Source organism: Charadrius vociferus, unplaced genomic scaffold (genome assembly GCF_000708025.1).
Source record: "Charadrius vociferus isolate BGI_N301 unplaced genomic scaffold, ASM70802v2 scaffold14, whole genome shotgun sequence".
NCBI lineage: Eukaryota > Metazoa > Chordata > Aves > Charadriiformes > Charadriidae > Charadrius > Charadrius vociferus.
This window is the reverse complement of record NW_009648876.1, coordinates 6,860,811-6,884,896: the sequence shown is the minus strand read 5'-3', so window position 1 is coordinate 6,884,896 and position 24,086 is coordinate 6,860,811. Positions and strand designations below refer to the sequence as shown.

General features: G+C 36.5%; 2 protein-coding genes across 2 annotated transcripts in view; both read left to right on the top strand.

The window, feature by feature from the left end:
* Positions 1-252: 252 nt before the first annotated feature.
* Positions 253-22,710, top strand: SNX6 (sorting nexin 6). The gene is made up of 13 exons (XM_009887009.1): positions 253-258; positions 1,240-1,344; positions 2,228-2,338; positions 3,904-4,025; positions 5,940-6,063; positions 7,372-7,467; positions 8,757-8,862; positions 11,604-11,679; positions 12,986-13,025; positions 14,180-14,266; positions 15,189-15,348; positions 16,408-16,493; positions 22,010-22,710. The coding sequence occupies exons 1-13, from the start codon at positions 253-255 to the stop codon at positions 22,061-22,063; spliced, it is 1,173 nt and encodes a 390-aa protein (XP_009885311.1). The 3' UTR covers positions 22,064-22,710.
* A 668-nt stretch (positions 22,711-23,378) lies between these two features.
* Positions 23,379-24,086, top strand: part of EAPP (E2F-associated phosphoprotein) — a 6,709-nt gene continuing 6,001 nt past the window's right edge. The window contains exons 1-2 of the mRNA XM_009887008.1: positions 23,379-23,400; positions 23,534-23,656. Of these exons, the coding sequence (XP_009885310.1) occupies positions 23,379-23,400; positions 23,534-23,656 (145 nt within the window). The remainder of the gene's footprint in view (positions 23,401-23,533; positions 23,657-24,086) is intronic.

Genomic DNA, 24,086 nt, shown 5'->3' with positions numbered 1-24,086 from the left:
TTGAGTAGGGACTCCAAAATGGAGTCCTGAAAAATTTTGCGGAGAAAAAATCTGTATATTGGTATGGCAAAGCATTTTTGTAATGTTGAATGTGATATTTCTAGAAAAAATGCAGCATCAAAGAAAACACTGTGTCTCAGTAAAAAGTAAGCCTCATGAGCATGACATTGAAATATTTTTTGACAATGTGATTGGGGAAGATTTCAGAGTTAGCTGTAGCACTTGTCAAAATATTCCGAATATCTCTTGATCATGGTGGTAAGATTGTCATGGGACAAATTGCTCTAGAACAAGAAGGGTGCGAGGGTGAGGGGACTTGAATTTCCATTTGGGGTCTAATATGAGGTTCTAGTTTCATCAAGTACCGTTGAAGCCTTTGATCCAGTTACTGCCAAATGTTGCAGTGCTCAGAGAATCTTCCAATTTTTTTCATATTTGATCATTGTCTCATTTTATTTTTGTTGTGACTTTGGAATTATTAGTTCAGGTTTCATGTCTGTGGAAAAAAATATGCGTATTCCTTGCACTTTTACCATTTCTTATGCTGATTTTGAAGAGATTGAAAGCTTGGTTTGTTTTTTTGGGGTTGGCTTTTTTCCCCCCCCCTCTTTCTTTTCAGAAAAATATTTCCAAGGAGACTTAGATCTGTGAAGTTCAGGATATTATTTTTTAAGCTTTTTCAGGATATTGTGGGAAATGTTAAACAAAAGAATAGTGTAAAACAATGTGAGTAACCCAGATCTTTAATAACTCTTGCTCCTTTGAAATATAGGATCACTTTTCTCCTTAGATGTACCTTTCCAACCGTTAGTACCTTTATAATTACCTTTACAAGTACATTTACTTACATCACGTTGTCGATTTGGGGGAGTCAGGGGAATGAACAGAAAAAGGAAGAGAAAAACCTACTGAACTTGCTGCTGTCTGTAAATGTACTTTGTCTTGAACATCTCAATTATTAGCAAGTTAACAATATACAGAAATTATAATAGCACACTAACAAGGAGTATGGTAAAGGAAACTATTTGTATGGTCAGGTGTGCCATAAGGAGTACTACTGAAATTTCTTTTTCTGCTGTAAGTAATCTTTTAATGTTGGTGGTTTCTTGTAATCTATCTTCAGTCTTTTAAGGATGTGCAACATTCAGGATCAGGGTTCTTCTCAAGGGAAGAATAAGTGAAATATAATTCACTTTTTTTTTTTTTTCATTTAAGCTAAATAGATTTTTCTTTGTTTAGCTTAGAGCAATAAATGTAGATCTCCAGACTGATGCTGCTCTGCAAGTGGATATCTCAGATGCACTCAGTGAAAGGGACAAAGTGAAATTCACTGTCCATACAAAGGTAAAAGCCTGGGTTTGTACACTGAACATTTTCTTAATTATATAGAAAAGAAAGTTTGCTTAAACTGTTTATTGAAACAAGTGTAGCACAATCCAAAGGAACTGAGATTATAGCATTGTCTCATGTTTAAGAGACTGTGTAGCTGCAGTGCTTAACAAAAAGATGGCTAAAAAGTTAAGAGGTTAAAAAACTTTTTAGAAAAAAGAGATATTTAGGGGTTTTTTACTGATGTGTTGTCATGCCATTCCCATGCTTATTAATTGGCCTATTTCCAGGTAGAATCTTTAGTATACCTCAGTATTCTTCAGTTTTTTATTAGATTAGCTGTGGTTTCAGATTCTAAAAATATATTTCATAATGGAATTATATTCAAGAATAATTTTCAGTTACTGCTTGTTTATGGCTTTTCTTTTCTTTTCTTTTTTTTTTTTTAAGATTTGAATGTTTGTTGATTGCAGAATCGTAGAATAGTTGAGGTTGAATAAAATTTCTGGAGATGATTTAGTCCCTTCTCCTCCCTTACTCCCACCATGAAATCAGGGTGAACCAGAACCCATTTCTCAGGACTTGTCTGTTTGGGTTTTGAATATCTCCAAGGGTGGAGTCTCCACAACCTCTTTGGGCAACCCATTCTAATTGATTGCTACACTAATTAAGATGGCGATAATTAATGCTGTACAAACTTTTTTGGTCAATCCTTACTTGGATGATTGGATTATTTTTACAGGGATATTTTTGTTGTTCCTTCAAGGTGTTTTTCGTATAGTAATGAAAAGCATTGTGGGTTTTCGTTTTGGTGGGGTTTTTTTGTGTGTGTGTGTGTTTTTTTTGTTCGGTTTGGTTGTTTTTTTTTCCATAATTCTGCCTCCTTTTCCCCTTCTAGAGTTCCTTACCAAATTTCAAACAAAATGAATTTTCTGTTGTCCGGCAACATGAAGAGTTTATTTGGCTTCATGATTCTTTTGTTGAGAATGAGGACTATGCTGGTTATATCGTAAGTATTACAGTTCTTTTGGTTTATGTGAACTGTGTCAAAAGTGCTTATGACTGCTTTTAAATGGAAACGGCAGATGTTCATTCCTTCTAAAATCAGATCAGATGTTCTAATACTTCATTTTATGCAATTACACAAAATTAATAGTTGAAGCAAGCTTGGAGGCAACTTACTGTAGTTGTCATACTTTCTTGCCTTTCACTCCTAAAGAGTGAGTAGTTTAATCTGTACCCGAGTGTATTTTTAGTCTACTGCGTTAGAAGTGTGGGAGATAGGTGAACTGTATAACTTGCTAGTATTGTTTTTGCAAGCTAATGTTTAACTTAGTTATAAGTTTCATGTTGCCTTTGTTTTAGCTGGAATGGCAGAGTGCAGTAACTGAGCTCTAGTAATTAGACTTTTCCAGGTTTTATCACAAAGTTCAGAATCATTTTACCATAAATCAGTTGGAGGGGAAAAAAACAATGTAAACACCATCTAGAACTACAGGGAACCTTAATACACAACTTAAGAACTTAAGTTTTGAAGTTTATTTCAGGCCTCTGAGGAACAGAGGTCCCAAAACAGTCACATTATGATACGGCCTATTAAATATGGGCGTTGCTTTTCATAGTTCAATTACAAATAGAAATATGTGTCATCTTGGTGTGAAAGTTAGGTATTCGTTTTCTGTTTGGGGGTCTGTCTACTGATTCAGAAGATAAACATCTATTTCTAATAGTGGGTACATTATGATGAGTATAATCTGTGATGTGTCATACCATTCTTGAGCTAGTCTTTTTTTTAAGTCAGAAAAGCTATTTGAAGTGACTAGACCTTCAGTGTGGTAATAACTACTTTCAGACAGTTGAGCGTGTAGGTGCTGGATTTTTTTTTCTTGTAATGCATTAATGTAATGGGCAAATATCAGTCAACTAAAATTTAAGCATAGTTTAACTTTGTTCTGTGTCCCTTTGCTGATAGGAGTTCAGGATTAGTTTGACTGTGGTGTTTTCTCTTTCAATTTTAGTATATTATATACAGGATTAACCTAGAGACTTGTTTACTGCATGCTTTGTTATTTCAACAGATGTATCTTTAATGTCAACAGTGTTGCAAGAAAGAACTAATGCCCGCAAGCAATATGGAATTTATTTATTTTTTTTGGTTTAAAGTTTTGGGGAGTTATAAATGGATGGTGTGAAAACAATTGTGGAATATTTTTTTTCTTTAAACAAGAGAAAATCTTTACCAAATAAGCTAAAACAAAACTAATTATAGAATAAAGGATTTCAAGTTTTAATTCATTATAGTGGGAAAGCTAGGTATTATTTGGTTTCTGTTGTAATTAAACTACTGAAGCCATTAATTCTTTAGTAATCGTCAAGGACACTTGGGCAAAATTGGTAGAGTAATGCAGCAAGTCTAACTCATGAATGAGAGAATTTATCCGTAAATGCTGTAATGAATGATGAAAGAGAGAGGCATATATTAAAAAGCTGCAGGCAATTTACAGTTCCTGTACTGAATGGATGTTTTTTAACTGAGAAGATAAGTGGTTAAAAAAAAAATTGATTCAATTCCAGATTCCACCAGCACCACCCAGGCCTGACTTTGATGCCTCAAGGGAGAAATTGCAGAAACTTGGAGAAGGGGAAGGATCAATGACTAAAGAAGAATTCACCAAGATGAAACAAGAACTGGAGGCGTATGTAGACTTGATTACTACCTTTTTTTTTTCTTTTTTTTTTTTAGTCCCTCAACTTTTAATGCTGTTTGCTGTTTCTGATTTCACTGTAATGGTTCTTTGTGAGATACAGGCTTGAGAATCCAGTTGCTCCATAACCAGGGTTATCTCAGTGATCATGATCAGGGCCATTAGGAAAATTGTAGAAATAATTTCACAGAAGATATTCTGAAACAGGAAAAAAAATCAACTTGTTCTTGAGCATTCTTTTATAAGGAAAAAAGCACAGAACAAATGCAAAGGGAGGAGGTAACCTCTATCTTTTTTAGTTCTGGTGTTCTACGTTTTGTAAGCGTAATGAAACTTTAAGTTTTATACATGTAGTGATTGAACTAGGGATTTTTGCATGTGGTTGTTACTGGAAACACAGATGCCAACCTTCTGTTCCCCAAGAAATATGGAGATCACTAGAAAATACTTTTTTTGACACTCCCTTGTTTTTGCACAAGGAGAATAAACTTCCTGAAAATAGTATTTTCCCTTACTGTGAATTTAATGTGTATTGAAATATCTGCTCTAAGGCTTTTTGTTCCATATTGAGTTACACAGTGAAGTTTCTCCTTGCTTCATCCACTTTCCTTATCATGCATTCACTTCTTTGATCTTTTTCCTGTCATTGGTTTCAGTTTTCAAGTGTATATTTACGCTGCTTCTAGACTGCTTCTATCAAGAGCTCTGAATTGGCAAGAAAAGTACATAGAACTCTTAGAACTGCCGTTTTCCCTCCGAACTCCAGCTGCTGTGAGCAAATGTCTTAAAAAGCTCTGTATTAGTGTTACGTACAATGTAATTTATAGCAGAGTAGATATACACTTCATATGCAGAAAACTGGAAATTTAGCAAAACACTATAGATTTTAAAGAATCTGTGGTTTTCCAGCGGCCCTGATCATGATTCTCTTGTGGTCTGGTTAGGGGTTGGATAACACAGAAAACTTTGGGTTTCTTCTACTGCCACCTCCATCCTCTGCATCCTCCTTTTTTGTCTTCACTGAATGACTACTACTCTCACTGAGATCAAACATCTCCCAACACTGGCTCTGCTGGTTTGCTGGTATGTAAATCTTAACCTCCTTGCACATAGTGGAAGCAAAAGTGTTGATTATCATTTCACTGTTTGACCTCAGAATGGGGAAAAGAGACCCTTCCTCATTTCTAGACAAGTTACATCTTATTCATTGAATTTGCAAGGCAAAATGAATTCTAGCAAACTTGTATTGATAAGAGTGCCTTCCTCTTAATTAAATCACAAATGAGTAATTGCTTTAAAGTTGAGTTGGCTGAACTGGGCAGCTATTTTTTTTGGTTGTACCTACCAAACGCAGCACTGAATTTCACTTTGAGAACCACTATGAAGCAAGACAGCCCAAAAAGGCTAGGTGCTTTAACATGGATAAAAGACTGCTATCTAAACAGCTAACAAAACTACATGAACATTTAAATAAGTAAGGAGGGTGCAAATAGGCAAGGGGATGGAGATGGGGAGGAAGGAATTTGCACATTGGCTATATAGTGTCTAGTGACTGTAATCTGCATCTCAATTTCTTGATTTTTGGGGAGTTGGGGAAAGGACAATAAAATGAGGTTACACTTTCAGCAAACCAGTCTGTGTTAGCTAGCCTTAAAAAATAGAATGTATTTGTTGAATCTTCATTAAAAGTCTCTCCGTAATATGTTAGCGCTTCAAATTTCCCCGTAGTAGTAACGTTGTACTATTTATTTTTCTATGTATCAAATATAAGAGTGATAACCCCTACTATATCAGCTTATAATTTTGTATCCTTACTAAGGATCTCTTAAAGCTGCTCACTAGGCTTATCTCAAACTTAATTGCTTTATGTGAAATTATTATGTATGTCTTGTTTCTTGTTTTCAGTGAATATTTGGCAATATTCAAGAAGACAGTTGCAATGCATGAAGTGTTTTTGTGTCGCGTGGCAGCGCATCCTATTTTGAGAAAGGATTTAAATTTCCATGTATTCTTGGAATATAATCAGGATGTGAGTATTGAAAACTGAATTGCTGGCAAGAGAAATCAAGATGTACTTTTATGGTAGGATGGAAAATTGATTAAGAGGGCTTTACCTCCTGGAGCAAATTGCATCAATTCCTTCATACCAGACATATTTGTATTGTAAAAGTTAGAAATTCATTTAGTCTGTAGGAGTTCATTTTGCTGCCACCTGGGGAACGAAATGCACTCTGTGCTCTAGTCTCAGCATCAAAATATTAATGAGAATCCAGTATGTTTTGGATTAAAAAGATTAACTTTTGGTGGTGATTTCCCATGATGTTATACTTGTCCACTCTTTGACTCAATTTTTTTTTTTTTGGGGGGGGGGGGGGGGAATGATACAACAAAGATGGAATGCTAATTTCCAGGATTTTGAACCATGGTTTAAATTCTGTTGCTAACAAAACTAGAAAGGATTTCTAATGAAATGTTCTGATAAGTAAAGCCCTTTTGTTAATAATGTAGGTGAAAAATTGGTTAATTTTTTTTCTAGGTATTGGACAAGTGTGGCTATCCACATGTTACATACTGAGTTACAATCTTACTTTGAGTTATTGGAGAGGACTTTCTGGATTCGTAATAATTCTTTGATGTTGGATTTGGTGGTTGCTCATATTCTGCAAACAGTTTTTAGTTGCTTTTTAAAATTGCAGAAATCGGCATTGAATGTTGAAGAAATCATTGCAAAGATTGGCTCAATTGAGTACATGCTTAACTTCAAAATATGTTTACAGAGGATCCTCATGTTGCTTGAGGTAGAAATGCTTACTGGTTCAGGAACTCAGTTTACCTAAACTGGGCAAATTTAGATGGACAGGAAGAGTGTGAGGAGGCTGAAACCAACATTATCCTCAGTGCAGTGAGGGGTAAATGCTTCTGTAGTTTCTGAAAGTCAAAGATCTGCCATTCTACACTTAAAAGAACAAAACCTGGTTATATTAGGTTAACTCAATAGCTATACTGTGCATGATAAATACTGTATTATTGATAACTGAAATGTAAACCTTGTACATTTGGTATTATCTGCAGGTGCTAGAATGTTGCTGTTTTTCCTTTTTCTCCCCTGGAATAGTATTTTAGGTGATAAAGAACAGTCTAGTAAATGAGGTAGTCTGTCATGCTGGGTGCATGGTGGCCTGTACCCATTAATGCAGAGTATAAGACTAAGCAGAGAACAGGAAAACTGGTAGCAAGTTGTGGTATGTAGCTCTATTGTGTTGTGGTTGGTTTTTTTCTTAAAGCTTTTATTGCCTCCAGAAAATGAACTAACTTGATAAATGAATTTGTTTTTCAGTTGAGTGTTCGTGGGAAAAATAAGAAAGAGAAACTTGAAGACTTCTTTAAAAATATGGTTAAATCAGCAGATGGTGTCATTGTTTCAGGAGTAAAGGTGACTACTGCTTAACATCTCAAGATTTAAAATGTATTAACATTGTTGTCCCCTATTTTTAATGAAGCAGAATTTTACATAGCTACAAAAATGGCATTTTTGTAGCGTTCTGAGTTAAGAATGAGGAAGAGCATGGGAAGGAACCTGTGGCCCTGAATGCAAGATAACTGAGAGCTATCTGATTGCTTCCGTGAAAGAAGGCTTTCAGTACTCTTTTCCCCTGTTTTATGAAATTAAGCATTATTTCAATCCATAGATAATTGATAATCTGTCTTTTGTTCTGTCCTGTCATTTTATATAGTGGGAAGGTGCACTAGCTTTGGCAACTGCTGCAGCTCAGAAGTTACTAAGACTGTGAATTTTACCAGCCTTGTAAAATCCTTCTTCTGTTTCAAAGCTAAGAGCAGCAGTAGAGGTGATACTGTGTTTCCCAGTAGATGCAAGAATGTAACTGAGACACACACACACAAATTAACGAAAATTCAATTTAATTTCAACTTTTCCAAAAGTTGAAAGATTGGTTTTATAACAATCGTAAATTCTGCAGAAGATGACTTTGATTTCCTTCCCTTCTAAGTGGTAACTTCCCATTTGCAAACAAATTAGAAGAGCTAAAGTTCCTAGTTGTAAAATCTTGAGTTTTGAAACTGCTCGGAAGTGGATATAACCATGCATTAATTATGACTTGGAGAAAAATATGAAGTCCAAATAACCAGCAGTTTTAATAATGAAAACACATTGTTCAAAGCCCCTGTTATAAGCTATTCTGTGGTATTGAGCATCTGTGCTATTTTAGAGGAGTTTTTGAATAAATATAAACCAAATTATAAAATTGTAATACAGAAAATATTAAAGTTTACTTGCATTTACCAACTTGAAAGAAACCTGTCATCAAGATCAGCATTCCTGAGCTAGAAGGTTGTATTGTCTCTGCTATGACTGCAGCATCTGTGCTACTGGGTGTCTTTCGTCCCCCTTCCCCTTTTTCTAGGTAGATGCCCTTTTATTAAGTTCCATTTATTCTATTTTTCTGTCATCAAAGTGGTAGTTAGTAGTGAAATTATTTCCTTCGCTTCAGGTTTAGTTATCTAGAGCTTTAAGATGCTCGTTAATAAAACTTCAGATCACGATAAAATAAACGAAGAAGAAATCAGTTTACATAAATGGTGTTTTAGACAACAAAAATTTCATCTCACAGTAACAACAGTATATGCAAATGTACTCTGCAGTTGCTCTGTACAGAGTGAGTGAAATTCTGGGGTTTTTTAAATTGTTCTTGTTTTTTCTAGGATGTGGATGACTTCTTTGAACATGAAAGAACATTCCTTGTAGAATATCACAACCGAGTCAAAGATGCCTCTGCCAAATCTGATAAAATGACAAGATCACATAAAAGTGAGTTCTTTTTCCAGGATGAAAATAGTACTAGTTGAAGTATATAGAAGTGATTTGTGGGGAGCAGTAATTTTTAGTTTTCTTTTTGCACGTGAGAAGTTAACTTAACTTGTCCAAGTGTAGTCTTTGGATAGTGTAAAGAAGTTCAGTCTGACTTTCAAAGTTCAGCCTCTGCTGTAATAGACTAGATGGAGTAAGAACAGCCTGAAGCGACGCTGAAGATATCCTGATTCTTCATGCTGTCCCTTTGAAGAGAAACACACTTTATGTAATAATATTTTTTTTAAGTTGGAGTGTTAGTCTTTAGAGTGTAAAGGTGGGTAATATAGCAGTACATGTGATTTTACTCCTAATGAAGTTGCTCTGGATTTGGTGAGCTTGCATTCATTAGAGTGCAATTTCTTGGCACACTAGGCATTACATTACCTTGCTGAGCTGCGAATTCCTGTTTGGGCCATTAGTTCTAGTCTAGGAAGTCAGGTTTCCATTTTTTAGCCTTTTAGAATGGAGAATGGAACGTGTATATTCAGTAGCTTGGTTTGCCTGACCCCTTTTTTTACTGAGGTGAGATTTTCCACTTAGCTATTGATTTCTCTTCCTGAGCTGAGTGCTAGCTAACATGATTTCTGGAAGCTCTAGATAGTCTTCTCAAGTGCAATGCATTTATTTGAGAAAATAGAAAATCTTTGGTTTAGGACTACTATGTTTCGTTTAGGATTACTGTATTTTTAGAAGCTCAGAAAAAAGTTTATCTTTATTACCCTTGATTTTATATTTTTGTGCCCGGATAAATCAAAATTGAACTACTAGATTCCATCTACTTTCTTGAAGTTTGTGTCTGATTCACAGATTTTGTCTTTGCTATCTACAGTAATATAGTTCACACAAAACCAGGCCACAAACCTTTTATGAATCTTGATTGGTAAGGACTCTAAAGTAGATATTACACGATCCAATGTGAATCATACAGAAGCCACTTTATTGACATTCTGCTGTCCCTTATATACAATTTATCTATCCCTACGTGCGCTCATGCATTAGTTGATTGGTCCTATGCACGAGGCAAGCTTGCGGCTCAGCTTCTTTCCTGATTGGTTCATCTAATCTCTGTTTTCCCACTTGCTCGGCCCACTCCTCCAGGCTTGTTTTTCTCAATTCCTGTGAAACAGTCACTGTTGCTCCTGTTTTCCCTCCTCAAATTGACTTCAAAGGCGAGGTCCTACAGCCAGTCTGCTTCCTCGCATGGCTGGTTCAATATGTGTCCATTGTCTCTTAAATACGCTCCCACAGATATTGAATAAGACATTAAACCAAGAATTTACTAAGCTCTTCAGATGCTTCTTCTCCCATTGTATGAAGACTGAGTATTTTGTAGCTTTAATATCTATGCTAGGAGATGGGGAGAGGCAGTTATGGCTTAATGAAGTACTAAGGGACCCTGTGTCTTCATTCAGTTCTCATCTGATGTGGTTTCTGGTGTTTTGTTTGCTTTCTTACAATGAAAATTGAACTTAATTCATGGTACTTAGGTGCCAAACTTTAGGTTGTGAGCAAGCCTTTTGTGTTGGTTGTAGAACCAGGAAAAATGTTAGAAATGAGATTGTAGAAGATCTGATGGGAAAGGATTGAACAAACTCGTGACAAAGCTTCTCTGGTTTTCAGACTCAAATCACGTAAGATGTTTATTGACAACTTTTATCAAACTGCTAATTGGGACAAATGGCACCTTGTGAAATTCTGCCTAGAGGAGTAGAGCAATGATCTGGGAAACCCATTTTGGAAACTGGCAATCTGCAGTTTATGGATAACTTATAATCAACAGAGAACTGCAGGGCTTGCAAAGATACTGACTTCCTACTTCCAGCCAAAAATCTATTCAGTGTTTCCCTTCGGTTGTATGGAGTAATGAATTGGGTGGAAGGTGACCCACTCAAACTGTTAAAACAAGGTTGTGTTATTTAAAAAAAAAGATAATTCTGCTTAAAGGCATATAAACTTCAAAAATAACAAGTATACATCTTTTCCTGTTCATTGCTTGGATCTATTAAAGCTTTCATCATCTGTTGAGTTTATACTAAAAGCTCTTTAAAAAAGCCATCTGTGCAAAGATTTGATTGTTATGATTACTATATAGCAATACCTCACTAGTCAAATTATGCAGCCTTCTTTACAAACCCTGCTTCTAATTGCATTGTTTAAAATGCTTTAACACTAATGCTACTTCAAACAGTGGCCACTTGTTGATGCGGTAAGGGTTTCCTGAAAATTAGGCGTGTGCTAGAAAAGGTGTTGTGCATACAGCACTGTAGTTTGGAGTTTGTATTCAATTTACTTCTCTCAAATACACAGCCTTAATCTTCATTATTGTTTGACTGTGATTTTTTTTTTCAAATAGCTTTATACTTTAGTTTCAGATTTAAAGTCAGACTTCAGCCATTGAGTTTGTACATCTTCCACCAAAATAAAACCTAACAGAGTTGCACAATAAATTTACCCAGTAGGTGCTGATTGTATTAAATATCCCTAGACAAATTACAGACTTCACGATTTGGCGAGAGCACCGTGTTTGTTGTGTGAAGTTATCCTTCATAAAAAGTGACATGGTTGAAATTTTATTTCTGCTTTTGTGTTAAAGCGTGTTCCTTTTGAAAAACATCCACTCTGGAAGAAAAAGAGGAACTTCAAAATTTTCAGAAAGAAGTGGAATGAAATAGTAAAACCAGTGCTTGTTTTTTTTCTAGATGTGGCAGATGACTATAATAGAATTGGTTCTTCATTATATGCATTAGGAACGCAGGACTCCACAGATATATGCAAGTAAGATATTGTTAATAACTTATGGGGGAATTTGCTAAGCAGCAGTCTCAATGGTGACCTGCTGAGGTAGCAGGTCACTCTCTTGTTATAAGAAAAACAGAATTTATTACTGTTGTATCACATTAAGAGATTTTATTCTCTAGTATTTCAGTATTAAAAATAGTATTAAAGCAGTAACAGGCTGCTTTAATATTTTTGCTTTAATATTTGTCTGGAAAAAAATTGCTGTTTTCTGCAGTTTGTAGAAAATTACACAGATGAGATGGAAAATTTCTCCTAAAATAAGAAAAAGAACCCATCTCTTTCACTTTTTTTTTTTTTAAGTGCTTTACATGCTTTGACATGTGCAGCAAGAACAGGTCTCAGTCTGAGCATACTGATTTTTGTGGGCGTTCCCTGTACCAACATACTGAAAAATAGTTTTGCTGTTCTGACAGTTTTTAGGAAAAGAAAGGAATTTACAGAGATCCCTAAAACTTTGAATATAGAACACAGTCTCCATGTACGGATGTTTGTCCTTTAGCTTGAATATGAAGTTTGGTGTATCTGAAAGTGAAACTTAGTTAAGTAGCTTAAAGATGTTGATGCTTGTGAACATGTACACATTAGAGTTAGTGTGACGACAGATGAGTATGACAGTTAACTTATTTTTATTAGTTCACCTGAATTACAGTGATATACTTCCAAATGTGGTGATAGCTTACATGTCGATTACTTTGATTATAGTATTGAGATTTGATATAGTCTTTTAGGATCTGTGAGAAATGGCACCGGCTTTCTGTCAAAATCGTATGATTTGGCTGTAATTCAGTCTGCTGTTATACTGAACTCTCCTCGTATTGTCTCCTGTGAGGAAGATGTGCCATATTATTGCTCAGCCTCCCTGAATTCAAAGTAGGGCATGGGTCATGTTTACTGTGTAAAGAAAAGTACATTCAAATTTGAGCGAAGGACGCTTGATAATAGTGTAGGACCATCAACCAACATGGTGGTGTTTGGGGTTTAATTCACAGAAACATAAAGAATCCCTGAGGAGCTGTGCAATTATTCTTTAGTAAAAAACATCCATCCGTTATGCTTTGTTTGTCCCTTACCTTTTCTTAAGTAGTACAATTCCCAGATGTTTGAAGTACTGCAATTTGAAACTATTATGTTCTCTGAGTTCTGTGAATTATAATTCTAAGCAGTGCCTTTGCAGGGCTTTATTTGCAGCCTTTATTGCCTAACACAGATTATATTTTGATTTCTAGAAAGTAATTATACTGTTCAAATTAATGTTGTAATATAAGCTCTTTCCTTTGTGCAGGTTTTTTCTGAAGGTATCAGAGTTATTTGACAAAACAAGGGTATGTACTATGAAACCTTTTTAGATGTATTCTTTGTGTACATCCTGGAGGTGGCAGGACATCTTGTGTCAATTAGACATTAATGTGTGGATGTTTTATGGATGCTTCTATATGAAGCATTTAAGCAATGCGTGGTAGGGAATGAAAAAGTATGAGATTTCAGTCATCTGTTTTGTAAAATGATTGATCCTTAGGAGTCTTCAGTCTACTAAACATTTCTAGGCAGTATGTAACATGCTAGTTAAGCTGCTGTTCCTCTAAAAGGCTTCAAGGCCTTCCATACTTGTTACTGGGTATCACAGAACCTGTTACAGAAAAAAGAAATGTAATTCTTAATCAAAAAAATGGCAGTCATGCTGCTTTTTCCTGGAGCCAAGATCTGTTTCTGCAATTATTTGACTGAGAAATAGTATTGCTGATGCTCCTAACCAGATTTTATCTTCTGCCTTATTTGTTTGGCTTGGTAGAGCAGAAGATGCGTGCTATGTATCAGGAAAACTTTTCAATGAAAAATGTGTGCATTTCTGAAACACAGACAGTTGTATCTGCATAAATAGTACTTTAAAGAAAATGAAGTTAACAGAATTACTTGCTTTGACCTAAAATGTTGCCTTTTAGATTTATTTTTTTTAATTAAGATTTAAAAATTGCACTGGTAGACTCTGTTTCTAAATTCACAGAAATGTCCGTTTCAAATACAAGCAAATAAGTTTACGGGTATTTTGGACCATTTAATACATGCAGTTACACAACTAGTCTGCAAAGATGCCTTAAAAATTTGTTTTCCTTTCATCTCAAAAGCAACACAAAACTTCTTGTGCAACTCTTTGTACCGGATAAATTTTTGTTTCACTGCTGTTTTCCTTGTGTATGATCCATATAATTGAAATTGGGAAGAAAGCGTTGCTTAAAATAGAAAGCGAGTTGCAATTACTGCTTGCACCAGTTATTGCTTACATTTTAGTATAAAATCCTAATACTGTTTTTCATGATGCATCATTAAGTATTCTGTCACAAATGCACAATCTTAGTTTTTGAAAAAGACAATCTCTCATATAGTGTTGTATGTTTTATGGTGGGTATTTACGTTATAAAAGTGAATACCCAAAGTCTGGATGTTTTTAAATTGATGCTTTTACTTACTGTTTTTCCAGAAAATAGAGGCCCGGGTATCTGCTGATGAAGATCTTAAACTTTCTGATCTTCTGAAATATTATCTAAGGGAATCTCAAGCTGCTAAGGTGAATTTATGGGTTTGGCGTTTTTTTGTTCAGTGAAATAGTGTTTAAAAAAAAGAGAAAAAGATAAGGGATCATCTTGAGAACACACAGCAGTTAGGTTAAAATGCCACCACTTCTAGCCTGCAGTTTCTCGCTCAACTATAGAACCTGGATCTCAGTTGTGTATCAGGAGTAACAATGGAGTTGCTTACTCTGCGACTGAGTATTTGGAACTGTGTGAACCACTTACCAAGGCCAGGTTGCGCGGATAATTAAAAACAGTGGAAGAGCTGTTGGTGAATTGTTCATGTGTTTGCAATGTGTTTGCTGCTTGTAGACTGCAAGGAATTCTATTATTTTTTTTTGTTAATATTGAAAATGGATACTCCAGATTCTCTGCAGGTGCTGATACAAAAACACGTGGGCCAAATTTGATACTCTATATGTACGGAAAATGTCATTCTTAGTGTTGCTTGATGTAAGATGATTAAGTAACATGACAGAAGGAGGAAGCATTTGACAGAAAATATATGTAGTTGGAAGATCATAGCAGTAACTGTCGCACAAAACATGTTACTGCTGTTTCTTGGGTCCTGTGTGTATTTCAAAAACATAATCTAAATATAGTTTGTTTCTAATCTAAGAAGCTGTGAAATTTCCCATAATTTCCCATTCTTAGGCTTTTTGGAGTATTATCTAGGCCATCTGGTGCTAGCCTCTGTCAGACAAGATGCAGACCAAACAATACTAAATTACATGTCTGATCCAGTATGGACATTCCTGTGTCTTGCAGGATCAAGTAAGGTGAATGCAAATAATTTAGTAAGAACTGAAATACAGCAAGAAAGACTAAAATTAACCTGATTTTTTTTTACTTTGTATACACTAAAATCCTTGGGTAGATTCTTGTAAACTCTATACATCCTTTATACTTTTTTTATAGGATCTCCTATATAGAAGATCTAGGTCATTAGTGGATTATGAAAATGCTAATAAGGCATTGGATAAAGCAAGAGCGAAAAATAAAGATGTGCTGCAAGCTGAAACTACTCAGCAAATATGCTGTCAGAAATTTGAGAAAATATCTGAATCAGCAAAACAAGGTATTTGGGTGGTCTTTGATATTACATTTACTACTTGAAAATTAACAGGCTTTAGGATACTGTTAATGAGAACAGATTTTTTTGTTCTGATTCCTAAGAGAACCATTATCTTTTAATCGGTATTTATTTTAGAAAGTTCAAACGATATTTTCATTTGGCTCCTCGTAGCTTCTTTAGGCAGAGCAAAGTCTAGGTTCAAATTATTTGTTAACCACTTTTTTTTTTTTCATCTGAATAGGATAGGATACAAAATGATAATTGCTAGCAGTAAAGGCAAACCTAATTTTTTAATGCATGGTGAATTTCCCCTTTTGGTTTTATGCATTCTTCTGTGAAGGCAGCAGTCTCTTGCAGAGATGATACTACATTAGAAAAGGGAGGGATCATGAAATGGGATTTCACTGAAGTTGCATAGTTATAGTAGCTCTAGAGAAAAGGAACCTTATTTACATGTTGCCTCTTTCCCGGAAACTTCCTCTGTTCTTTAGGCTAAGATTATTGTGAGTTAGTAGTCATCTGACTCATTATTTGGGACAGGCACATTTGTTCAAGGTTTCAACACCGTGGTCTTCGGTTTTTATCATTTAGGAGAGTTGTTTGACCCTGTAAATCTGGCTAATGATTCCTGTAAGTGAGACAGTGGAGGATGAGTGATCCCATTAGCCACAAAGGTACATGCATAAAGCACACTTGCTTCCTCTGTTCTTCATGGTAGTTTTAGCTTAGTATCTTCCCTGGAGACTTTTATATATCAGCCTGGAAGGAACGGTGCCCGTGGAATAAGAGAATTAAATGTTTAAAAGTGTCCACATTGCAGTCTTTTCAAGAGAGCTTTGTGTCCACAAAAGGTTAGATAGAGATGAGGAACTGCAATGGTCGTTTGCTTTCATCCAACAGCACAGCAGTATCTTTGAGCCCGGAATGTGCTGAGATGAAACTTGAGTTTTTTCCTGTTGCCTTCTCTCACCCTTTACCTCTTCCATCCTGAAGGGAAAGTCTGTTAACAGTTGAGAGCATTAGCAATAATACTGTTAATGAATCCATTTTTATTTTCTATAGAACTGATAGACTTTAAGACAAGAAGAGTTGCAGCATTCAGAAAAAATCTGGTGGAACTAGCAGAACTGGAATTAAAGCATGCTAAGGTAATTGTGATCCTTTTTGGCCTGTGTTTCAACTGATTTTAAATATTATATGCTTGAATAACTGAAATGTCTACATTGGTTTTGTGTGATATGCATTTCACATCCAGGAAGGCAAATTTGAAGGTAAGCATCATCCAGAAAGGTGAACTTTCTTGAATAATAGAGAGGGGGAAAAAAAAAAAAGTATAACTGAAATCTCTGAGGGACTGCTATGCTTGAGGTGCCTTTGGGAAACTCATCTCCTTGAAGACAGTTTTGGCTTCAGTTTTATGTTTCTCTAGCTGTTTGATATTTATAGCTGCACAGTTTGAATACCTGCCTATTTTTAAAACCTCATTTCACTATTTTACTGTGAGATAGGAAGTGGTTTCTCCTGTTATCCAGATGTTGTGGACTTGATGTATAGGATAGGCTGACTATTAAGTATAAGATCACACAGGCCTGTCTGAAGTCAGATCAGTGAGTGCTTTTTGAACCTTTTTGCCTTTAAACTATAAAGTGCTAGCAACCAAGGAATGTTGCAGATAGCCTCTTCAGTAAAATAATTTTTTTCAGGAAAAAAACCCCCAGCTTTAAGGGGCCTGTACTATCTTTAAATTTCACAATGTATTTTGATTCTTTTAATCCACGTGAAATTAATATTTTTGGTTAAATCAGGTTAGCTGCTCTGATTTCGTAGACAAATACAACAGTCTCTTACTTTGACAGTCTCATAGCAGGAGGCAGTTTTATTTAAAAAGTCAAATCTAGCATTTCTCATTCTCATCACAAATCTGAAAGTGCATTGACTACCAAGCTTTGAATTAACTCAGGATATATCTGTTGAAAGGACTGGTTAAGAGGTATATAGTGTTGCTGAGTTAACTTGTTGCTGCTTTGTACTCTTTTCAGTAGTGTTGATAGTGTCATTCTTCATTCTTCCAAACCCACTGTTTGTAAAACTAATGCACTGTAAAAAGGGTGGTTTTGGGGATGTTTTTTTCTTTTTTTAATCTTTGTAGGTATAAGTTCAGCTTGATGGGATATTTAGCTGGTAAAGTAATCAGTAAGGTCTGGAATACTTGACTTCTTTTTCAGATGAACAGTGCTTACTTTAATGTGCTGTATCAGAAGTTCAACTATGTTTTCCCTAAAGTCTTAAAACTTCTCATAATACTTGGCACTCTTCAGCCTTCCTACTTCTGTGTGTGTAACAGCTGTCTATATCCAGCCTTGAGCCTCCCAGAAATCTCCATGTTTGGTCATGGATATACTGGTTATGGGTTTTAGTGAGATTAATAGCCCTAACAGTCATACTTGCAACAGGGTTTATTGATTTACCATATCGTGCTTTAATAAAGGAACGAATCCACAGAGCTTCTGTCCTCCTTCAGTCATTGACTCTCCATCACATCTTGTAACTGACTAATGCTGAAGTCCCCGCATGCCTTGGAGTGGAATGCTTAAAAAATTTCTCTATCTTCTAAAGTAACCCTAAAGAATCGCTTGTATTAACTCTCAATGCAAGTCAAAAATCTCATAGCAATATTTTCTTGAATTTTGACAGCTAATAAATGCAGACGGCAGGGGAAAAATGCTTAATTTTGGTAGCCTTCTACTTACTTGATATGTGCTTCTTGGTGTCCTCAATTTTCCTGGAAGAGCTTGAACTTTTTTAGCAGTTCTTCATTTGTCACCACAGCTCATGTTTAAGACTTAATTTTTCAGATAGTCTGTCTCAGTCTGTGACTTACCTTGTCTTAGTAAATTTACTAACAAGGAGCATATACGGCTGTAAGAGAAGCTTTGAACTGTAGTCCTGTTTTTTGAAAGTGAACTTTTTTTTTGCTGACCCTTTTCACCTACTTTAATCATGCAGCACTGTAAGATTCACTAGTCAGTTTTGCAAATTTAAAGCTTTACAATTTAAAAGGTCATTTTGACTAAGGGTGACAGTTCTTGAAATACTGCCAAATACTGTGCCTTCTTGAATGAAAGGATATTTTCTTTCTAGGTTTGAAAGATCTATTTTTTTCAAAGCCCGGGTTTCGTATTTATTCAAAACAAACTACTACAGATGCATCAGTTTGGTTGCTGCGCTTTTATTTCTACAGATTGTGAGTTGGATTATTACAGAATTTGCAAGTCTAATAGATCATATTTTTCAATTTTATATAATGGGAAATGTTCTTATTATTGCTATAACCAGCGTATTTGAGCATACTCTTATGGATAGGTTTGTATTAGTCTGTACAGAGTACTGAAGGATGAAGTGGTTTGATGGAGACTTTCTGAGGTAGTTCCATAAAAGGAAGAAAGAAGATATGAAAATACTTTGGGTTTTTCTTGAGATAGCATTGTGTTCTGGTGTTTGAAGAGCAATATTAGGGGAATATGAAGGTGTCTCCTTATTCCAGAGAGGACATTTTTATACTTGTTGCAATGCGAATCATGAACAATGCTCCCATTTCAGGGAGGCTAAGTAGCCCCAGTTTTGGCTAAGCTGAGCTGGGGTGTTTGTAGACACCTAATTCTTCTTGCAGTAGAGCCAAAAGAGGGCTGGTAGAAGCAAAAAGAAAGCTACTTTTTCATGTAGGCCATAAATTAATGAAGTCAGATCAAAAGCCCCCTGCTTTGAGGTTCTGGACAAAATGCTTTGCCTGATGCTGCGGCAGTCCCTGACTTTATGCTTTTGCAGCTACTGGCTGCAGGTGAAGTTTTAGCAGCCCCAAACTGGGAATTGCTTGGCTTGTCAGTGGAGCACAGCACTCCCAGACTTTGCAACATGACCTGTTGTTTGAGTCTAAGTGCTCTTTCCAACAAAAAAGCTAACTGGGGTGAGGGGCCTGGGGGCAACAGGTAACACTGCTGCAGGCTTTTGCTACAAGTCTTCTACTGTGGTGTTTTGCTGCAATGAGTACCTCCAGACCAGAAGTCGTGCAGATGCACCTGTCTGTGAATGGGTTTAGCCATGTGGCTTCTGGACTTGGAGTTGCCTGCCACAGAAAGCACCGTGGTGAAATCTGACACAGCAATAGGTGCTGGAACTCGCCTGAGGGGCTGTCTTTGGGAGGAATTCGGCCCCAGTGAAGGCTGCTGCATGACTTACTGTTAAAAGTTATTTGCTCTGGGTGGAAAGAAAAACACAAATCCCAAAACGGAGAGATCACCGCACTGAAGAAGTCAGAATGACCAAAGTATTGAGAGAAGATTTTGAGAGACAGCTTGCATTTCCTGAGCTATGTGGCTCTAGAAGACTGGAGGGTGATAGAGAAATCAAGCTTTTAGTAAATCAGGAACACTGTGTATACAAATACTAAGTGCACCCTCTATGCCCACTTATGTTTGTACTACTTCCTTATAAAATACTTATTTTCATCTGCTAAAATCTTTTTATCCTTTCCTGGCTGCAACTCAAGACTTTTGAAAAATCTAAAAATCAGACTGTGGGTTGAGATTGCTTTAAGTTGATGCAAGTGCAGACTACTGCCAGGAAGGATGATGCATGACTGTTCCTTTCCCTTATGTTGGCACTGTTATGTGTGCAGCTCCGTAGTAAGATGGAGCTAAAAGTTTCTCTGGGTTTTTCTAAGCTTTACTTTCAGTCTTGTTTTCACAGCATCCCTTATGTCAAAACACACCATTTTGGCTGGGAGGGTCTGAGAATAAGAGCGAGCTGCCTTCTTATCACCAGTATGTACCCTAGATTTACTTAAAATAGCTGCCAAACTGCAGCTTTAGAGTCTGCTTGGTCTCTGACCTATACTATGCAGATTGATGTTTCTTTTCCTGTGGCCGTTCTGCCTGACTATCCCTCTAGGTAGTGTTTAGCGTCTGTTTTGCTAGCTCTGTATTTTTTCATGACTTCATGCAGCTGTAGCTAATGTAAGACTTGATTAAGCGTTTGGGCATTCAGTGCAAAATCTGCATTTAAACCTATTCGGTATTTTAAACAGTTGGATTTTGAGGTGTTCCTGTGTTAGACTTCATGTTCAAGAAGGGAGGTTTGCTAGCTGGTGAAAGTGCTAAGGTTATAGTCAGGTACTTAAAACATTTATAGCCTTGGCTATACTTTTAGAGTCTTTTGACAAATTAATTGCAACTAAGCCGTTTCCTTCAAATAAAAAATAAAAATATCTAAACAGCTCTTTCCACAAATACTAATATATCTGCTGTTGCCTCTGTGGGTTTTTGTGGAAAAAGAATTTGTTGCATTAGTGGCAACAGATGTCTGTTTGGAACTGACAGAAGAAGGGAGTGAGCAAAATCCGATGCTGAGGGATTTGGTTAAATGCTTTGTCAGTAATTTGTTCTTTCCTGAAAATGATGTTTCTGTCACCATGGTTCTGCCAGTAACTGTAATATCTAGAGCTTAGGAGCCTGAATTGGCAAGAAACACTTTTCTGAATCTGAATTTATAGGATTTTCTTAAGCTATGCTGATGTAAGTCAAGTACGTCAGATGTTGCAGCCAGAAAGAGTAATAGCTCACAGCCTCTATTGTCCTTGATTTATTATTATTTAGATAAGGTTGCTCTTGTGAACTTTGTAAATTTGATGTAATGAAAATAAATGATTTGCCTATTTGGAAAACTTCAGTAGAGTGGCTGGCTAATATTGTTTCTTACACAGAGATTTCAGATTTGGCAACAAATCTAGTACAGCTATTTAATAGTGAATAGCCAGTAAAGTGATCTAAGCATAAATGAATGCACCAAACAATGTGAATACTGTGAATTCCAGGTTGGTTGTTTGTTTTTTTTTCTGGAAAGTGAATCCTGGCTTACTTGTTGATCACATTTGCTTAATTCACAAGACTGTCTTTAAGTGCCAGTTCTTTAAATTCATTCACAAATCTGAAAGTCAACCTGTATGTGTTTATGGTAGAGTCACAATGCTTTAAATAGGATTAAAAACTGACCTACAGATGTTTGAAAAGAAGGGCAGAACTTAGCCTTAGAGATAAAGTTTAGTTAATGTTCTGATAGCTTCAGCTCTAATGGCTAAATCACCGGGCCCAGCAAGTAAATCAGTCTGTTGTCTTTCAAACAAGGTGTGTCCTTGAATGGAGCTGTGAGCTCTGATGGCTGCTATAGTGAGGAGGTGCCGAATGCTGTGAATTCAGTATAATATGAATATTTCTGCTTTGGGAATACCGTTCCAGTGACAGAGTAATGGCAATACTTTATAAGACATGAAAACTTTGTAACTTCGAACTTTCTTGCTAAGAGAGTACTCTGCAGGGAATAGTTTTTGTGGCCAGACTAGATCTTGGTAAGAAACTTGTGAAGAAATATGGAAAGGGTACTAAGTGCTTATTTTTGAATCTCACGTTGGCTCCGTTTAGTTCCATGATGCAGTGCTCCTACATACAAAAAAGCTATTTAATATAAAAGTTACTTGCAGAAATATTTCTACATAAGCTTAATACCTTTCTGTTCTCCTTTAGTGGTGTCATTGCTATTTAAAAATCATCTTTTTGTTACAAGCATAAAGGAAAGTAGGGAAATGTGGTCATATTTTTCTTTATTTTCACAGGGTAACTTACAGCTGCTGCAGAGCTGCCTGGCAGTGTTAAATGGTGACACATAAGCTACGCTCCGTCCTCCCACTAACAAGGGCTGCCCTCCTCTGGATTTTCTTTCCATGACTTTAAATAGGCATTTACAGTTCTCTGGAGAAAACATTTGACAAAGTGCGCATAAGCAAGCTCCTTCTTTCAAAAGAATTAAAACAAACACCTAAAAGTAGCTCCAGACTATATGAAGCAACAGCATACGTGTTATACATACATACTCATGTTTATTTAATCATTATATGCTTTCATTGTTCAGAAACCAAATGCTCTGTTTTTGTGAAAATAGCCAATATAATTATGTTCATGTTATGAATACTATGATACGGCTGCCAATCTTATTTACCTTTGTAAGTAATTTCTGAAGTTCACCATTTGAAGCACATTGTTCAAATGGCCTAAATATTACCATTAGATATTTGAATATTGTTACTATAATGGCATTGTATACACTGTCTTAGGTTTTTTTTCCATGTACCGATATCAAGAAACTTAATCTTTTTTTCAATTGTGAACATTTCTTAGAAATTTTGGAGAACTTTGTGTAACCTTTATAACTATGATTTAAAAAGAAAAGCAAATGCATTAGTATGTTTGCCTTAACTTGTAGACTAATCCAATTATTGTAAAATAAACCATGAAATTGATGATTTTTCTAAAATTATGCAGACATTGTATCATCTGTAAGCTTAATATTTTCTAGTAAATCAGATTAAATTAATTAGCTTTTTCTCTATTCATCCTGTAAAACCACTGAGTAAGTATTGGATTGGTCTGACACTACTCACCCAGTAATTTTTCACTTGCATTCTCAGGTTTATCTGTTTGCCTGTCCGTTTGTCTGTGACTTTCCTATCAGTGTACTTAAATTGTTTCGAGCTTGGTGGCTGATGCTGCAGTTTCTTTGGCAGAAGTACTTCTCAGAGAACTTCTTGGGTTTCTTTCCAAAAAAGGGGAAATAAAGTAGCAGAAGGGAGTTCAGAAAGTGCAGAAAACATCAATGAAAGATAATACTGCCCCACTTCGATGCAGATAAGAGGCTTTGCTTCAGAAAATAAAAAGTGAAGCTATCCCCAGTAAGGAATGCCTGAAAAGGATCTCATTCTGCTAACTGGACTGAAAACCTAGAGCTGTGAATCCAGTTGTACTCGTTGTATTGCTTTGTCTCTTACTTGAACCACGAAACTCTTCCAAGAGGTGCTGTTCTGTTGTGTAATTTTGGGATGTCGTAAAATTAGGCTTTACTTGACGAATCGCTCTTCACAGGGGGATCGCTGCTTTACAGGGGTTTGTAGACCTTCCGTGGAGCAGCAGCATTTTGGGGTGACGGGGATGTTTGGAGACGTGGACCAATGTAAGTCAACGTCTCTGCAATTATAGCCTGCCCATGCTGCCGCACAGAGGCCGCACGGTTTGTTCTGGCCTTGGTTTTGGGGTTGTGGGTTTGGGGGTTTTTTTTGTTGGTTTTTTTTTCTTCTTTCTCAAAGGGGATGAATCACACAGTGTAGTACACTTAAACCCCTGTTCGGAACATTTCAAAGGCAGCCAAGCGTCCGAGCTGGATGCGCTGTTTGCAGCGTGCGGCGAGTCACTCCCCCGCGGCCTCACAGGTGGGTCACCGGCGCCCAGGCTGGGCCGCGGAAATACTACTGCCCAGCGACGGCTGCTACAACGCTGTGCTGTTCATCTTCCACATCTAACAGGTATAATTCCTAAGGAACTCATCTATAAATAGACTGTAAGGGGCAAAGATTACAATGTATATATACAGTTGACAAAATTGTACATATTTTAAGTAGGATGTGGGAACGGTTTTTAGGTTAGTCCTCGTTGTTCAGTGTTAACTGGCTCATTAAATTTTTTTCAAGCCTCTCGGTATCGGGTGTGTCTCTTAAAAGCTCAAACCCTCTCGCGCTGTCAAGAACAACGCTGAAAACGTGACCCGAGGACTCGCAGCTCCAACGGATGAAAGGAAGAGACACGCCGGGTACCGGCACCGGCGAGGGGAGCGCGGAGGCTGCGGGTTTGCCGGGCCGGGCC